Raw genomic sequence first — 19,954 nt, 5'->3', positions numbered from 1 at the left:
GCAGATTTAATATTAGAGCTACCAAATACCACCAAGGCCTTTGCACTCCAGGCCCTCTTCTAGGCCTGCCAGCTTTACAGATCTAGAAACTCAAGTGAATCTCCTGCTTTGTGAAACCAAAGGCAACTCGATCCCCACATCTAATCATTCCCTTTGATTATTTATCCTTTACAACCCTTACAGCTCCTAGCCTTGTGGCTCTTAGGAAATCAGCCCTGAAAGCAGTCACCCATGCCCATCAGCCCCTCCTGCTCCAGAACCAGCCCTTCTGGAGATAGGATAGCCCAGGGACTCCAGCACATCTGGGAACACCATGTTAACATGACAGTGACTGACAGTAAACATATAGCTCCTGCAGCCTGCCAACAAACCAAGCCCACATGCTTCTGCTTTCCCGTGCCTCAGTCCTAACTACAGTCATTATAGTTTTATAGCAATTCTGTGAACTCAAAAAATTAAAAGATAGCATCTCAGTGCTAGTATTTTACCTCCTTTCCCTTGGTTTTAGGACTGAGAAGGAATTTACCTTGTGTGGGCAAGCAAGTTTCCAGTGCTACCTCTCTGATCTTGATCTCTAAACCCAGAGTAAACGGCTCGATTTGGTTTTTAGCCCTCTCTGTGACTACTTTTAAAATCCACTATCTTATGGTATTATCAAGTAGGAATCACTGTTGTGTTACCTGATCCTTATTCCTTTTTTACTCTCTAGTATTGTCACAAAGGATTTATTTCTCTCTCAGTACATTTAAGGTTTTTAAAGATATTTATCTCCATCTATGAGAGTGGAAGTCACATGTCTGGTTTCAGCATTTTAGGTTATGCCAGTCAGTCACCTTGAGCTTCCTCTGTAGTCAAGGGAAATAATTAGGCACCTTGGGAGGCTGATTCAACTCATTCTGATACTTATCTAACACAAGGCAAATGAGTGACCCTGTGAGGCTGTGTATTTCTTTCCACTGTATACAAAGGCACTCAAAGGGAAAAATATATCTGAATGTTTAACTGTAGTTATTTAAATCAAACAAAATTAATCCATGTAACTCAAGTGTTGTTCTTGAGCTTTCCTCTTGAAAGCAACAGTTGAGCATTTTAGTATGTGATTCATATGGAAGGCAAACACATGAAAGCTGATGCAGTCACTGCCACTAATGATGACAGACAATAAATATAATTTTTTTAAATGTAATATAATGTCAAAGAAGGAGTGTATTTCACTAATATCCTGTTTTGGATAACATCTCCTTTTGTTCCATTTCATGTGGATATCCCTGAAGGGTTTAAAAGCTCTGAGCATCACTTTTTGTTAAGTATTTTTCCCCAAGATGTCTTCTTTTCTTTTTTACTAAAACAAATTAACATGTTCACCAGAGACAAAAGCCAATTATTAAATGAGGAACATTCAAGAATGGGAAATAACACTTATTTTTGTTATAACCCAAAGAATAAACAGGCATCACTAAGCAGCAGAAGTCAGGATTTTATTCAAATCGCAAACCGATCCAGAAAATTACATACATGCAAAACATAGCAAGCCGTACAAAAACAGTGTTGAAATCATCAATATTTGAACTTCTTCCCAGTTTGAAAAGAGTGTCCCAGGAACTTAACTGCTCTACAAAACACTACAGTTCTGACAATACCTAGAATTCATAACCTAATCTAATCAGAGGGAAAATACATTTAGTATATGAGATGGAAACCACCACCCCTTAAGCCCGGCGCAGCCTGATGGTGCAGATGTACACCCCTCCAGCAGTCTGGCCCTACAGTGCTGAAGTCAATAGGAACTTTGTGAATCATTTCAGTGGAAACAGATTCTGTGATAACACAGGCCTCTGAGAGAAGGGCAGCAGTCCTTCCTGTATGAGTAAAGACAGAACACTGACGCAAGTACAGAGCACAAAGAAAGAAAAGATGAGGTGGATACAGCCAAGCTCCTTCAAAATTAAAATGTACCCTAGAGCATCTCACACATCTCCTTTTCCAGCCAGAGAAGATATCTTCTTTGAAGAAATCTGTCCAAACCCCTCTCATGCTAACTCTTTCTATGGCTGACTAGATTGTATTAAGTTGATAGAAGAACGATTAAGAAATCCTTCAACTCTAATAATTTAAACTATCAAACCATATCTTAATCAAGTGCCTATCCAGTAAGCATTTAAAATCATTCTGAACTTAATGAAGAAATAAAAATGCAGCATGATGATGTTTTACGTTTCTTAATATATTTATGCCACTGTAGTTCTAATTATTTTGAATACTCAGAAGATTTTGTGCAAATGTCTGCTCATGCAAGCACAGATCTAAAAATCCACAAATACAAAAAACATTTCAGGGGACTTTTGCAAAAATTAATGAAAATTTATGTATCCTCTTAAATAAAGATACTTTGATACCAGATAAACAGAAAATATGATTTGAGATAGTTTTTCTGCAATGCATTTTCCGCTCCACTATACTCCTCAAGCAACATTATTGTCTTTTAAAATGCAGTATTTTGAAATTAGAAATCAGACTTGAAAAGTGCAAAGATGACTGATTCCAGAAGTTTCACTTGTCTACAAAAGTATCTATTATCATACAAAATTTTATCAAAATCAAGTAAAAAATTACATGTTCCCAAACTGAGTTCTTCAGGAATTCCTCAGCTGACCATTTTTTCCAGTACTGTTAGCATGTGATCATCTCTACCACATCTCCAAGACAAAGAAATGAGAACAGTCTCAGCACAGAGCACATTAAAGAAACAGCCTGATTTCATTTCTTTGAACTTCCTGTGTGAGGAACCAATTGCCACCTTCCCCTGAAAAAAAATCAACATTAAAAAAATTTCCTTGGGTATGCCTCGTTACCCACCACTGCACCCAAAATCCAAAAGGGATAAAAAGGAAGACTCCAGCAGCACTGTCCTCCAAAACTCATTCTTTCCCCTAAGAGCATACTTTCAATGGCAGATCATAAGAATTAGGAAAAGCAAATTGACTCCCTTTATCAGACTGGCCTCACTAGGAAAGAAAAGCCCCAAATACAGTACAATTCAGCCATATTTCCTACTCCCACCATTCTACTTTTGGTGATGTCTGTAGCACAGCACACAAGATAAGGAAAGGCCAGTTTCAGTCACAAACAGTGTTCTTTCTTCTGGTGAAACATTTAGTTGTAACTAAGCATTCAGGGCTTTGGTTGGTAAAGCATTTAGTTTCATCTAATCAGAAGTGTTTAACCCACACACCGAGGAAAGCAACATAAAGGTTTCTACAAAATAATAATCCATCCCTGCTTCATAGGAAACTTTCTCATAGAACAAGTAATCTTAATGAAAACAAACTGTCAATAACAGAAAACAGTTCACACTTTTACTGGAAGAAAATAATGTTGATTAATAGTGATTGAAATAATTTTTAAACGTCCCTTTTTCTTTTTGTGCTGGTTTTGGCTGGGATAGAGTTAATTTTCTTCAGAGTTGCAAGTAGGGGACTAGGTTTGATTTTGTGCCAGCAAATATTGGTAACACACAGTTGTTTTTATTACTGCTGAGCAGTGCTTGCACAGGGTCAAGACCTTTTCCTGCTTCTCATCCCACCCCACCAGTGAGAAGACTGGGGGTGCACAAGAAGCTGGGAAAAGACAAGCCAGAACAGCTGACCTCAGCTGACAATAGGGATATTCAATCTTACAGCACAACACACAGAACTGGGGAAAGAACGAGGTAGGGGAAGGGAGGACATTCCGAGGGTCTTCCCAAGTCACATGTGATGTAGCCTTGCTTTCCTGGGGATACCTGAATGCCTGCCTGCCCATAGGAACTGGTGGGTGAATCCCTTGTTTTGCTTTGCTTGCATGCGCAGCTTTTGCTTTCCCTATTAGGCTGTCTCCATCTAAGCCCACAAGTTTTTCACTTTTACTCTTCCAATTCTCCCCCCCATTCCACCAGGAGGCAGTAAGCTGAGTGGGGCTGAGTTGACAGCTGGGGATAAACCACAGCACTTTTACAGTTCAAATAAAACTTTCCTAATTACTGGGAAAATGTACACATTAACTTGCAAAATTATGAAATACACAAAGATGAAGCAGCTGTTAGAATGCAGTTAAGCATTTCAACATTACATTTGTTCATAAGAATTTAGAATTTTTAGAATCAACTCTTGGCTTTCTTTTTGACAAATGCAGATGGAACAACAACTCAGGTCATTGCTTTTTTAATTAAGGAAAGAAAAATAGCATCAGTGCTTTAACTTTTGTAGGCTATCCTACCATTTAATAAAAAAAGAACAAACACAAAGCAAGCAAAATACAATAAATAACAGCAGTTCTTAAAATCAGGGGTACGACAACTCATGAAGCTGCCCTACCGGGCCCTGATGAAAAGGGTTTCATCAGGAGTTGCAGGACAATTGTCCTGCTCAGTAACAGTCTCTACTGTGCCTGAAGCAGACACAATCACCATCGTTTTAGCTGCTGAAAGAGCTTTCTCCTTCTCTGCAATGGCAGCACAGACTGCCACAATTTCATCACTTTCAAAGTCATAGTCTGGGATTGACTCTTGTACAAGCTCTTTTGCCAGGGCTTGCACTGACTCAGTCTTTGTGGCCTTCTGCTGTTCCTGTAGTTTTCTTGCCCAGGAAAGGTCTTCTTTCCATACTTCAGGGTTCATTGGAAAGATGTGTAAGGATACCTGGAAGCTTCGGATTGCCTATAAGCAGAACAAAGAAGAAACAAAGATGGGACATTTTAAAGCCTACGTTTTTCATAAAAATTGACAACAACAAAAAAATTACATATATCATTTGAGCAAAGCCAAAAGCTGCTTTACTCCTGTCTTTTTTGGGGGAATCCTCCCTCATCTTGGTTCAACAGCAGCCTGACCCCCAATTGTCTGAAATGACAAAAATGCATGAATAAACAAGGTACCTGGCAACAAGGGCACAACAGAGAGTTCGTATATGAAAAACAATGCTGTTATTAAAAAGGTAAAAGGAAAAACAATTTTTTTGGATGGTTTCCTATTCCACTTCTCTCTCATCATCAGATGTACATAAGGCAAAAGCAGACAGATATGGTTTAAAGAAATACAGAAAAAGGATGACTGGAATTTGAAGTATCACTGGTATTGCTGCCTTTAAATTAGAATGCAGTTGTTTCACATACAGACCCAACAATACGCTAATACTAGCCACATGGTAAAGAGTCTCTGTAATAGGCATGTGGTTATAAAAACACGTAAATAAATGCACAGAAGGACCCAAATGAACTCCAAACTTCAAGAGCTGCTCTAAGAAAGAACTTCTATAATCTATAGATTACATAGATTATAATCTTATAAACAACATAATACTAATAGAAGTAAGTGTAGTTAGTGAGGCTTCTCCTTTCTTTCAGTTCAGCTGGGAAAATATTCACAAATACAAATCCTCAACAGAGAAGCTGTGAATTTAAAAACAAAGAAATGTGACCACCAAAAATAAGAGGTTGCTACAATACTAGAAAAAAGCTACACCAAGAATTACAACTGTATTGTCTTTTAGTTATCTTAACAGTGGTCAAGGCTGAACCTACCTCCTCAAACTTGGGTACATGTACACAAAAGCATGAGTGTATTTCACATTCATGACTTATGAGTCAGTTATGAAAATGGGTCACCTTACTGACAAAACTCTTTTATGACATGTACAGAAGCCTCCCTATAAGATGGGAAAACTGGGATGATATGGATTGGGATGGTATTTGGGAAGAGTTCTGGCAACTTGAATATTAAAACTTTAAAGACATATGGTAAATCACAGTTTACTTATTCTGTTGTAGTTTATAAACACTTAAAGCATGCCATATAATTTGGAAAATCACAACTTTTCTTCTGCACTGACAGAAACTGATGGCTCATCCTTTTGATGGCACAGATGAATATATGGACTCCATACAATGGGAACTCAGAAGAAAGAGATACAAAATCAGATTTAAGATGCTATCAGTATTACTGCTGTTATAAGAGGCAGCCTTTCAATTCCAGATAGAAAAAAGCTTGATTATTGGTCCACAGCCAGCTCTGAAGTGCAGGAGCATGCTGAACTTTAAAGAGAAGAAGAACTGAAGTTTAGTTCTTGTAAAACAGTGTCATTTTATTCAACTTTGCTAGCTTTTAATTTTCAGGGACTCATGAAAACAAGTAAACACAAATTGCTCATTTCTGTATTTCTGTTGAACACAAAATATAAACAAACACCATCTGCTTTTAAACTTTCCATGAAAGAGGCCCCCTAATTAAAACCTATCTATATAGTTATGTTCATGCACAATAACATTTGGTAAGCGTCAAAGCTGCTTTGATAATTCATACAATACAGCATAAAAATATCATCTTAGTAAATCTATTAGAAAAGAGGTTTTGTGCTTGACATTTTTACAAAGAAATAACAAAATATTAAAGTAAATTTTAAGTGATGCAAAAGATCAGAGAGATTATTTTAAAGTAGGGATGTAAAACTGAAAAATACACACTTGTCATCCATTTGAAATTTCACGTTGCCACTGGAATAGTGCCCAAAGCCACTAATTTCTGTTATGACAAAAGAAAAGAACAGTGGTACTTTTAATTCTTCCCCTAATGGAGATGTAAATCTCCTTCTCAAATTTCCTGTTGCATTGTAGGAAAACACAGTGACACTACATAAAATCCTTATTTCTAGCCTCATTTTAAAGAGGAGCTGTGATTTTAGAGATCCTGCATATAAGGACTATAGAATTTTTTATCAGTACAGTCATGTATCTGCTTTTGGTTCTGTAAGGAAGTGCAATGTAAAACCTTCTGCAATACATTCTTCCTTGTGGAATTACTGTATTTGAAAAATCTGTACTTTTGAAGTATATTACATTTCGTCTCACTAAATAGTATTCTGTAGCAAACAATCTTCCATTTGTCCCATGAGTAGAGTCTCTTCTGCTGGTTTGCATAGCCTTCAAGTGTGAAGGGCAATTCTGATCAGACTGCATTTTTTTTAAACACATGGACTTAGTAACTGTCACTCTATACATTAAACCCCCAGAAAAGCCAGAATTTTAAGAAGTTGTGTCTGCCACCAAAGTATGTGGTAGACCTTTATGTTACACTAGGCAGACACTTTCTGACCTGTTTCAAAGGATGTCTATCGGTGAATAAGTAATCTTTTTCTGTGTTAAATGATCTTTAATACGGAAAATTTTTTGTTTGTGTGTTTTTACAGCACTCAGCATAGTCCTTGGGGGTGCTGTGGGTGAGAGGCTGCACATGGCCCAGCCATGGCACTCACAGCCCAGACAGCCAAACGTGTCCTGGGCTGCATCCAGAGCCCCATGGGCAGCAGGGCAGGGAGGGGATTCTGCCCCTCTGCTCTGCTCTGCTGAGACCCACCTGGAGCACTGCACCCAGCCCTGGGCTCCCAGCACAGGAGGGACAGGGACCTGCTGGAGCAGGCCCAGAGGAGGCCACAAAGAGAATCAGGGGACTGGAGCACAACCCCTGTGAGGACACTTTGGGTGCATTTGGGTGTTGAGCCTGGGGAGAGAAGGGTTCAGTGACACCTCACAGCAGCTTCCCAGTAACTGTAAGGACCCACAAAACACATGGAGAAGGACTTTTACAAGGACATGCCGTGACAGAACAGAGGGTAATGACTTTAAACTGAAAAAGGGAAGATTCAGGCTAGATGTAAGGAAGAAACTGTTTACAATGATTTACTGAGATGCTGTAACAGGTTGCCCAGAGAGATGGTTAATGCCCCATCCCTGGAAACATTTAAGGCCAGGCTGGACAGGGATCTGAGCAATCTGTCTAGCTGAAGATGTCTTGGCTGATTGCAGGGGGTTGGACTAGAGGACTTTTACAGGTCCCTTCCAAACCAAAGCTTTCTATGATTCTATACAATATATTAATGGAATTTGAGTCTTATTTTTGTACTACTCACCATGAACATAAATAACTAATTCTTATATAAGCATTTATCACAGTAATGTAGAAAATAGGGAAATAAAACATTTTAGTATATTTAAAGACTCCTCATGACATTTCTCTCCTTCAAACAAGAAAAAAAGTCCCATCCTTTCAGGTATTTTCACTCTAGTTTACTAGTTTCTATGGTATAATCTGAATGGCAGATTTAGTTTAATTTTTTTTTTTACTTTAAACTGTCATCTTGAACTTTTCTGCATAATTTTCTGTTCAGATTATTTCTGCTATTCAATAAAGAAATTCTCTCTGAAAATTTCATCAAAAGTAATTCTGGTGTCTTATAAAATTAGGTGAACACAATATTTTGCACTTCTTACACTTCCAAAACCATTTTATTCAAAGGTTCTGGAACCCTCATGTTCTGGAGAAAGTATTTGAAATATAGTAATTTTCCTGATGTGAAGGACTATTTTTGCCTTATGCTCATTGGGATTTGGTAAAATTACAAATGCATAAGAATCTTTGTTTCCATCTGGTAGATGTGTGTGACATATCCTCACTTCCACATCTCCCTTCTTCTCTTTTTGAAGAAGTTTGTATCCTCCTTATCCCCCTCCGGTACCTTCTTTTGCTCTGGTGACAGATTTCACAGATGTCACTTTGCACCAAGTCATTCCTCACAGCCCTCCTTCCTCACATTTACCGCCCTTCTGCCCTCACACCTCGGTGCACACCCCTGCAAGGTTGCTGATGCTCTGCTGAAGTCACTGCCTCAGGCTGCCTCTACTACACAGACCTCTTACACTGTGATCTACCACACGCAAGGATATGATCCAGGAGGACCAAGGAAACAACAACCACAAAAATCAAACCCATCCTAGAAAGTGACATAGCCTAAGAAAATAAAGCTGAAGTGTTACCAGTATTTTCACCTGGCAAATCAGGAAAATCCAAGATCACATTTACGTCTTTGTTACCAAATTACACTGCCAAATTGATTACAGGAATTTTAAAAGAATGGTGAAATAAACTTTGTTCAAAATCCCTGTTTGTCTTATCCTGTGCATCTTATTTAGCTAAAACGTTCAATTACAAGGTCTCAATGTTGAGAAATGCATTCCTCGAAAGTCCTGAGCATCTCACAAAGGTAGGCGCCACCTAAATCAGCCACAATCACTTACAGAAACTGAGTACCCCTGGCAGAAATGTAGCTGAAAAGGGCATTTAAACTTTTGGAGACTTGTTTGCCCTTCAGCTTTCTTAATGGAAAACAAAAATCACCTTTGACTAGAAGATCTTTTTGTGCTTTAACAATCACGATCACAAAATATATTTACAATTTCCAACAGTGATTAAAAAAGAAAAAGAGTTACTCTGTAGTAGATGGAGAGGGCAAGATTAACACAAGACCTTCCTGGAAAAGCTTATATTCCTGACTATTACCTCAATAACTCAGTAGGACTGTTTAAAGCTGAAAAGAATTTAACGGAACCCCACTTTAAATGAAAAAGCATGGTACTTTCTCTCGTAACTTATTAACTTCCTAAATACTTTGACTTTTCAGCGGAAGGCCAACCACCAATTTCCTTTTTATTACCAAAATAGTCTATGTTTCTAAATGCTAACTTTTGTAAAATGTTGAAAAATTATCTCAAATTCAGATTAGTTATGTTAATTAGTCGCATTCCAATAAAACACAGACATTTCTCTCTTTGGGAGTATAAAACTCCCATCATTATCTAAAAGACCAAAAACTATTTCTTTCAAGAGATGAAAGGAAAGGGCTGATCTGAGGATTCATATTGTCAAGGCACGACTCTTTTGACAAAATGCTGTGTCACACTTAAAGACTGCTAAAGCACTAGCTACTTAGGAGGAATACAGGAAACCACATCCTTCAAAACATCAAACAAAACCCATGCACAACTGGCGCATATTTACAGATCTTCCCTCTCAACTTTGTGATACTCAGTCCCCAGGGCTGCCAGAGACCCAGAATGGGGTAAAGTTGAAGTCACAGAACCACAGGATGGCTGAGGGTGGCCAGGACCTTCTGAGGTCACCTGGGCCAAGCCCCTGCTCAAGCAGGGCCACCTGAGCTGGCTGCCCATGACCATGTCACAGGGCTGATGAATTTCTCCATGGTGGGAGACTCGGCGCTTTCATTCAGTCCTTGATTTTCTTGTGATTACTTTTGGCTTTTCTTTTTAATATTGCTTTTGTTTGGTTTTTTTTTTCCCTCTTGATTAATCAAAGCATGGGGCTCACCCTGTCTCACAGGAGGAACTGTTGTAATGAAGCTATTAGTGCAAAATTGTTAATTAGTTAAGGTGTTATCAGCAGCACAGGAAATTCAATTTGTAAAACCAATATTTGTAAAATATTTGTAAATATTTACTTTGTAAAACCAAGTATTTGCAATGAAATGAGAGAAATACTGCAAGCCTGACTATATTTCTACAGTTACTACATTCACATTGCAGGTTTACTGAGGTGTGTTCTACACATTGATTTATAGAATTTAAGGAATTTCTGCCTTTACAGAAGTAAAGTTTTCCTTGCTTACATTTAAGTAATACTGTTGAATTACCCTATTTAGTAAATTCAGGGGGGGAAAAAGAGCAAACAACTTTCATAAAAGCTAAATAAAAAGGGACTAATTTAGCTCATTCTTTATATCACAAGTTTGACAAAAACTATATCCAAGCAAATATTTCTTTTTTTTATTATTACACAGCTCATAATATACAGATTTGTTTGGAAGCAGCATTTTAGACCTGGGAAACTTCAAATTAAAATAGAGTAAATTGGTTTTTTCCTAAGAAAAAAATGCATCATTCATTGTGAAGCAATAAAAGTATTCACAACAGAACATTTGGCAGGATGTGGGTAATGAAGACAGATGTTGGTGGGGGAGAAATGAAACAAAGAAGCAGAAGAAGCAATTCTTTAGAAGGATAGTAATTCCCCCCCAAAAAAATTCTAAAAAAAATTCTAAAAAAGCCTTGATATTTATGCTTTATTAACTTTTCTTTGTAAAAAAATATGACACAGGGAAAACCAGAAAATCGTGGCAATGAAAGACTAATGGAAAAAGGATAATTATGACTTAAACCACTCGGTCTAGAGGACTCCAGAAGTTCAGTAACTATGAATTCACTTCTTATTTTAAAACTCCATCAGTCTTAGCCTCTTAAGATTCCTTAAAAATCGCTTGGTTCAAAAACAAATAGTGAATATTATTTGTATTTTAGAAGAACTCCCCAACTTCTCTGTATATGAAAACATATTTATCAGAAGGCAATTCAACCTACAGACAGAAGGCAATGAAGTATGAACACACAGTACCACAGCACTGGGGACACCAACGGGCTCCCTGCTCAGAAACAATCAAAAACTAAGAGGGCAAACTACCTGTGATAACCCCCTCTCTCTCCCTCCCTCTTCATCACAGTAAGGTCAATTTAACAATTACAGGAGCACCTAGAGTAGTGTTTCAGATGAATGAAGTGCTTTGATGCAAATCTCTGATTGTTCCCACTTAAAATGCTTTGCTTTGCATCACTGAATAGTCTCAGATACATAAATTAGTTCCCTTTCTGATTAAGCTCAACAGTGCACTCTAAGAGAACACTGAAGTGCTACTCTAAAATAAGACAAAATTAAAATAATACGAACACTAGGTCCCCAGCACTCCAGACATCCAGTCCCACTGGTGCTTCATGACTTGTCTGTGTAGAAAAAGCTTACAGGATCTGATGAATCAAACTGCTGGATATACCTAGTACAGGTATATTACTATTTATAACTGATATTACAGCAACTCAATCATTTTTTATAGAATAAACAGCATTAGTCCTTGAAGGAAATAAAACTCTAATTTTCCTGAGACTAGTGCGTTCAAAATTCTCAGGCACAATTTACAGTGACAGTTTCATACACTTAAAAGGAAAAGATCCAGACAGACCAGACCATCAACCCTAACCTTCTACACCACAAAAACCATGGAATGTCACCACTGCTGAAATGCAGATATGCATGGATTTATTTGAGATATTTCATATTATGGTACTGCACCAACAAAGGGTGCACACTGCACATCTGTAACAGGTTTTGTCTTAGGTTTGTCTAACAGGACTGGAGCACCTCCCCACTGAGGATGGGCTGAGAAAGTTGGGGCTGTTCAGCCTGGAGAAGAGAAGGTTTTGTGGACACCTCATGGCAACCTGCCAGTATCTGAAGGGGGAATACAGGGGAGCTGGAGAGGGACTCTTTATCAGGGACTGTAGTGACAAGGAACACAGTTATAGGAACAAACTGAAATGTGGGAAATTTAGGTGTTAGGAAGATGTTCTTTACTGTGAAAGTGCTGAGAATCTGGAACAGGCTGCCCAGAGAAGCTGTAGATGCCCCATCTCTGGGAATATTCAAGGCCAGGGTGGATGGGGTTGGAATTAGATGATCTTTAAGGTTCCCTTCAAGCCAAACAGTTCTGTGACTCTAGGTGATTCACATAGTTTGCATTTGTTTTGGTTGGTTTGGGGTTTTTAACACTGCTTCTTACTACATTTTAAAAATTAGTTTTGTATGAATTGTCAACCTCCATCAAAAAACCCTATTGTTTTTTCAATTCTTGAAAATCTTCAGACATTGGAACTTTACAAAACCACTCTAAATTACCAACAAAATTATTTGTATCAAAACAGCACACAGCTACTTCTATTCAAAATACAACCAGTATCTTTTTTCATCTAAGAGGTCATGATGCAATGTTTTCTAATAGACCTCTGGGAGTGTGACTGAATTTGAAAGTTCACCTGTTGTGTTTTTACAGAAACTAGCAAAAAACTATTATACCCCAGAAAAAAAAGATGCACTTCAGCTACTGTAGAGCATCCCTAGCTTTTTGCTCTCTTATTAAATGAAGAAGCAGCCTCAGCCACCATTTGAGGTCAGGAAGCCAAAGGAAAGCAGGAATGAGGACACATTATTTGCTGCATAAGCAGGACACAAGAAAAATAAGACACTAGAATTTTATCAGCAGGCATGTGTAAAAACTGAGCCCAAATAATCAGCTGATCCTTGAACTTCACATTACCCTTGTCTTTAAATTATGGTGAGCTGCATTGTAGCAGTACAACACACAGAATGTAGTATGTGCAGTTATGTCAGCATAATTGTTCTATTGCATAAAGCCACCACATAAATATAGTATATGACACAAAAGTCTTCAAGCTAGACTGGTCTTCCACAAGTCCAGCAATAAAACCACACAGGAAGCATTTGTGAAACACAATAAAGCAGAGGGAACACTGGAGATAAATAATAATGATCTTTCTCCTTGTCTGTGTTCAAGTTACCATAAGGATATACAGCAACCTTGGCATTTCTGTACTTTCCTTCTCACACACAATTAATTCTGTTATCCTACCAGTGCTATCTCTCCTAATCCAAGCTGGGCACGTCCCAAAGTCTGCCAGGCATCCCAGGACCGCGGGTTTCTCTGGACAGCCATTTCTGCTGCATGCACTGCTGGAAACATTTCATGTAAAGACATTAGGACCTGTATCAGAAATAGAAAAAGAAGAGGAAGAAAAATAAGCAAAACTGAAAATAAATTTAACTTTTCTGGGATTACCCAGGCAACAACCACTGTTTCGATAACTAAGACTCATCTTACCTAGCTTTTTTTAGTTAAAAGTTGCTTGTCTGACCTCAGATAGTCACCCAGACTCATTTCAATCTCTACAGAGAAAAACAGGCATGCTAGAGGATAATTCACCCAAATTATTTAAGCAATGCTATTTGAAGTAGATTAACTGCTTCTGAAGGTGTCTCTCCTTGTCAACAAACCCCACAGTCTATAGAAGCATAACAGAATAGTCAGAAGGACAAATACATGGAGAGCTAAACATAATAAATGTGCAAGTTCGGTAGAAAAACTCCTGGACTGTATTTATTCTTTTTAATAGAGAGCTGTAATCTACCAGAAACAGTGCGGTACACATGATATAATTATAGAAACAATCTCTGTAACTCAGCATGGAAACAGACCTTAACAATGACTGCTGTATTTAGAGAACAAGCATTCTGCAGAGCCTAACTTAGACATGAAGTCACCTACATTAAGTAAGGAAAAAAGTGGTTTCTGAATGTGAAAATCTCTGTTACTCAGCAGTTACCACAAGATTATTCTCCTTGCATTGAATCTCCATAACTAAGACAATAAATCACAGTTAGCAATACACGATGTGGCTCAAAGCTTGCCTTATGTTTCCAATACCACCAGGAGACTGGCACATCACCTGAAGACCTGCATCACTCTGAGATCACAATTTCAGACACCCACATGCTATGGTGATAGATACCAGTGTAAGAAACAAATGACAACTGCATTCCTGCAGTATGATGAGAATGTCAGCCACAAGGGTTAGACTCATGTGTGGGCAACCACTTTCATCCCAACTGACCACAACTATGATGAACAATATTAGAACATGTTAGGACTACTGCTGAAGTTCAAAACAGATTTATTTAACCTTACTGTTCTATGATATATTAAATAGATAAATATGAGTGTGGAGTAAAGGAGGATTCAAATGTGACGATCTTGAGTATTTACCCTAATTAACAAATAGTACATGCACAGCACAGAGGTGAGCAGTACACTGAACAAAAAAGGAAGAGGCAAAGGGGAAGGCAAAGATTTACTACAGAAAGCAACCCTGGACTGAAAAAACAAGAAACATCATACACATGGCTTCTGAACAGCCCTTTGGATTGACACTTCTGCTGTTCTGTGTGACTAAACTTTTCTAAAGACTAGTCTTATGGCTTCACTTTAATTCCATCAATGGACTGTACCTTAGAATTCAGAAGTACCTAAAAAATCTTCAGAAAAACAATCTACAGCAGTATATAATCTTCCCTCTTTTTCCTGTTCAACAGTTCTCAATGTCTGCATTTTGTATCAAAGTCTATGATAAATGTTATGTGCTTTCCAAAACTTTCAGGTTGAATTATATTTGTATGGGCAGTTTCCCCTATGTGCAGCAGATGTGTGAAGTGAATCAAACTGTTACTAGTGGACAGGTGTACATCCTACCAAGATGAAGGGATTCTGCATCTATCAGCTATCTTCTACATCAGTGTCTTAATGTATTTATTCTCATAAGAGAAAAACAAATCCAAGTATACATTCACAGGACCATTTTTAAGCATCCCAAGTATTCCGTATTTCCTACCAGTACTTTCTACTGCAAACTAATTACAAAACATCTGTGTAAGTGCCTAGGAAATAATTTGTAGTATTTAATGAATTTTACTGGTTTGTTTACTGAATTATTACTTACTAATAAAGGCAGTTATTCCACTTTCATCTATTTATGAGTAATGTGTGCACCATCATAAACAGCTGCTTTAAAAATGCTCTTCCAGACCATGTAGTATGTACTTTTCTCCTAATAAATTTGGCATTAGATTCTCCAAGTACATTCAAACAAACACACGTTTGAATGTATATGCATTTTTATCCAACACAGGTAGTTTTTTTAGTTATTAATAAAATGACTCAGCTACACTTGTCAGTCAGTATAACAAATATGCTTATTAATGCACACTATTTTCCTACACTTTTTTTTTCAGGTGAAGAGGTCATCAAAATGAACCTACAATGGCAGACATAAATGTGTGCAGCCTCGTCTTGGGTCACTCTGCTCTGCTCTATCATGAGTAGATATCAATATCTACTCATGATAATGATATCATTATCACTATAATAAAACATCTCTGTATGTTACTTGGAAACTGAACCAGCAAACCAGCTATTCCACACCCGAAAAACCACACTGAACAAATAAAAAACACTGCCAGCACAAAGATTTCCTGTGCACAGATTTGACAAGTGGTGCTCAGTCCTTCTGGGGTACAGACACATGAGCAGGATAAAGCCAAACAGGAACTACATGTGCTGTAGCCTCCTTGTCACACAGCATGCCTGTCATGGCCCAACATGCAGCCACGTCAAGTATGTGTGTATACACACACACACTCAAAATATATTTATAGTGTATATATAAAGTGATGCGTATATATAGTGATATATATGCATAGTTATAATACTCTCTTAGAAAACATTCTTAAAATTAATAAAAAAATTAGGAAAAAAATTTATGAAGCAGAAAAAACATTTCAAGACTCTCACTGTGGGCACACACATACACACACATATGTATGTGTCAAAAGTGACTGGAGGGAAATGTCTTATAAAGATATGCAGTAAGTCGATTTTCAGGACTTGCTTTAATCAGAGAAATTTATCTTTATTACATGTTTTAAAACAAAAACACCCATGTCCTACAATAACTTCATTTAACAGACTTTTAGAAATCATACAAGAGAAATTAGAAGAATTAGAAGAACTCAGTGGCAAAAAAACAATTAAACATAGCAACTCTCATCAGGAGACTGACCAAGTATTAGAAATCCAGGCAGCAGAGTGATCTATCATGTTCTGCCCACAATACTTTGGAAGTGTTATGAATCTGAGTAAGTTCTGGTTTTAAATGAGCTCAGTGGATTGAGGCTGAATCACTATATATAGATACATTCCACATCCAGTGAAAATGACCCAATTCCTTTTTCCATCCAATAACCCATTTCAAAATACAGATTAATAAAATTCATCCTACCCATAAGTAGTTTACATTTACTCATGCTCTAAAGCTATTACCATTGCACCATACAGAAATGCTTTCTTGCAATTTAGATTTCTAGAGTTCACACTAATTTTTTGACAGTTTACTCTTCTCTGTACACATCCCAATTCAAGAAAAACAAATTTAAAATAATCAGCACTTACTAGCTGACTTGTTATAATCTAAATTTAGGATTCTAAGTCTGGTCATGTCTTAGAAGCCTTGTAATTTCTTAAGTAGGAGGAGAGATAGAAGTTGATATTATTTCTTCAGTGAGTTCAACATTAAGAAAGCCTTTAGAAGAGGGGAAATGGAATGATTTAAAGATTATGGGTTTCATATATAAAAACAAAGAAGTGACATGTATCTGAAAGCCTGGTCCTGTTCAATGAATGCAAATTGAGGATGTAGCATTGAAGGAAACTGGATTCTCATACAGCTGATGACAAAACATCCAAAAAATTATAAAAAGGAACTTAATCTGACAGTTTACATTGAAATTTACTTGTTTCTAAAAATACATGTAAAAAACCTGCATCATCTACTTTAAAAATTTTGTCATAGTTACATAGTTACCTGAGAGCTGAGGTGCAAGTGTCACGAGATAAGCACCATGAACCAGGTGAATTCTCAGGAGTAGTGCTAAATAGCAGTAAGTCTGGCTCCCGAGACAGTTTGTTGTATAACATCACCATGTATCAAGTCTTTTGATATCCCTCTTCATCCAAAAATGTCCCACATGTCCAGTCACCAAACATTAAGATAAAAAATCAGAGTATGGCAAAGTCTGCTCCTCCATCTTTGTAGTTCAAAGCAGTAACAAAATAATCCAGTCAATATTTAAGAAATTCAGTCCACAATTAATTTCAAGCAGTCTTAATGGCTGCATTAATATAGGCAGTCTTTATATATTCCTTTGAATATACTTACAATACTACTTATATTAGGCTGCTGTTGTAGGGTCTTTTTAAAGATTTTTGATTTTCAACAAAAATGTAGACATGAATGTGCATAAACATTTACTTTACAGTCATTGCTCTTGCAATGTGGAAACAGCTTAGCCTAGTGATGAAGTATCAAGTATGTATACTAACAGATCTTGCCCGCAAAGAAAGTGGACCCCTAACCTCTCAAAAACCATAAAAATCTGTTTTTAAATGGATCAAAGAGTAGCTGAGAGCAACAGAAAAAAATCTCATCAAATTCTACAGTTTTTTGAAGCAATTGAGCAATTCCACAGTTCCCATGTGATTTTCTGGAAAAACACTTATTTCAAATAACTTTGACAACTAGGAACTTTAAACACTATTTCTGCTCTTCAGAAGTACTGAAAGACATTTGTCCTACATCTGTTAAAATACAGATCTTTGAGAACTTACCACAAACATTTACAGATTCCTACAGTGCCATTATCATATTTATCTGAGCTGCATATTAAACAATGCAGTATTGAAAATGTTAAGTTTGCTGTTGAGAAAGGAAATACCCAACACAAGGTTATCCTAATAAATATAAGGGTATAAGAGAGATACTCAAGCCTGTGCAAAAAAAACCCCACTTCATCCTCCAATGCTAATTCTTCAACAAATTTTCTTCATGACATTTTCTCACTGATAGAAAATTAATACAGACCATAAGGAATCTTTGTACATTGCACAAAGTCATTCCTAACACGAATCTCCTCCTCTAGTATGTGACACATATATCAAGACAGGGGGATTTTTATAGACCCAGTGCTGGTCAAGGCATTTCTGACGCTGCTGTACAGTTCCTCCAAAACATTTTCACTGAGCTACAGTGTAATAGGTGCAGTATTTATGCTGGTATGCTGGACTGGAATAACACAGTCAGCTCTAAGACAGTATCTTTTGAATATTGCCCACAATATTTTTTGAATGACTTACGCATTTCTATTTTGGCAAAAGTGGATTTCTACAGCTCACATCAATGCTTTTAGAAGTACAAAGGTATCAAATTACACATTCTACTAAACAGCTTCCAGTAAGCATAAGTCATACTGCAAAAAAAATCTGCAATAATTATTTGCATGTATGAAAGAGGCATTACCAATTGAAACATTTCATGTTTTATTAAAAAGATTCAGGAAATAGTTTTATAAATATATATTTTGTACACAAGCTTTCCTTGTGTTCTCATTCACAGTGTAACAAGTGTTACACAATACAAAAAAGTGAAATAAAAAAGAAATGGTGCAACTGCTGAGAACTGCTCTTTTTTTCCAGAAAGAAATTAAAGGCACGGTAGAAGAGAGGCCCGGGCTCCTTCAACATTTTTTCAGTTTTTTCAGCTTTCACTATTCTCACATTTCACTTGTATCAATAGACAAGAAGAGATAATTCACAAAATGGATCACAGAACAGAAATGTTTCTCAGTTCCTCTTGGTCAGCAGAAAAGTCGTGTGTCTCTAACTCACCTTTGCCATTTTGCTGAAGTACAGGGACTGGGAAGCCAAGTAACCAACAACCCCTCAGTATTCCTATCTGGAGCACAGATTGAAGCACATTGTAGCACTAACATCTTTGGATAGTTCACTGCATCATAGCTCCAATCCAGGTAAGCTTACACACTTCACAGCTGTCCTACTACTTTCAGTATGAAAATACTTACCTTTGGTGTAATTTCAATTAAACAAAATGCTTTTGGGCACCTATCTTAAATTCTTGCATTCACATAAAACCATAATAAAAACAGTTACAAGGGAGCTGTCGACTAATTTGTCCCGCTGAGCAGAGCTGTTCTGAAATTTTTAACAGCTTTCTGTTTTATTCAAAACAGAGTTAAATCTTTAAACTATGATAAAAAAATTTACCAATACCACCTTCACATCTTAGCAGATGTGAAGACAATATTGGTAAATTTTTAACTTCACTAGTAAAGAAGGTCTTCACAACTTCTTTACTAGTAAAGTTAAAACTTAAACTTATAAAGGAACAGCTATGTAAGTTAACACCCTTTACAGTAATCTGGAGTGCTGCTAATTAAAGCAGAATTGTATTATCCTGGGTCTTCCAATAATGCATAATCAGGATTTGAAATTCTTTAATATATAGCTCTGCAGATACTAGAAATTTCTGTTAAACGACACCAAGTTAGTTGGTAAAAATGAAAAACCTGAATTGTGTTGCAGTTCCTGCACACAACAACTAAATAATGTTGCCTAGTATTTGTTCACAAGCACAATGTTTTATTTTCTAATTTCTAAACTGGCAAAGAATTGTCATGCTTTACCTGTGATTTCATCTCATAAAGTGTAGCATCCTCTGGAGTTAACTGAAGTGCTTCATCCCACTTGACAAGAGCCTCTCTGTACCTGTA

General features: G+C 37.1%; 1 protein-coding gene across 1 annotated transcript in view; it reads right to left on the bottom strand.

The window, feature by feature from the left end:
* Positions 1 to 1,465: 1,465 nt before the first annotated feature.
* The window catches only part of TTC33 (tetratricopeptide repeat domain 33), a 42,890-nt gene continuing 24,401 nt past the window's right edge, over positions 1,466 to 19,954 (bottom strand). The window contains exons 3-5 of the mRNA XM_030968642.1: positions 19,868 to 19,949; positions 13,353 to 13,484; positions 1,466 to 4,693 (exon numbers count right to left, since the gene is read on the bottom strand). Of these exons, the coding sequence (XP_030824502.1) occupies positions 4,349 to 4,693; positions 13,353 to 13,484; positions 19,868 to 19,949 (559 nt within the window). The 3' untranslated portion in view covers positions 1,466 to 4,348. The remainder of the gene's footprint in view (positions 4,694 to 13,352; positions 13,485 to 19,867; positions 19,950 to 19,954) is intronic.

This window comes from Camarhynchus parvulus, chromosome Z (genome assembly GCF_901933205.1).
Source record: "Camarhynchus parvulus chromosome Z, STF_HiC, whole genome shotgun sequence".
In the NCBI taxonomy this organism is placed as follows: domain Eukaryota; kingdom Metazoa; phylum Chordata; class Aves; order Passeriformes; family Thraupidae; genus Camarhynchus; species Camarhynchus parvulus.
This window is presented reverse-complemented; position numbering and strand designations above follow the sequence as displayed.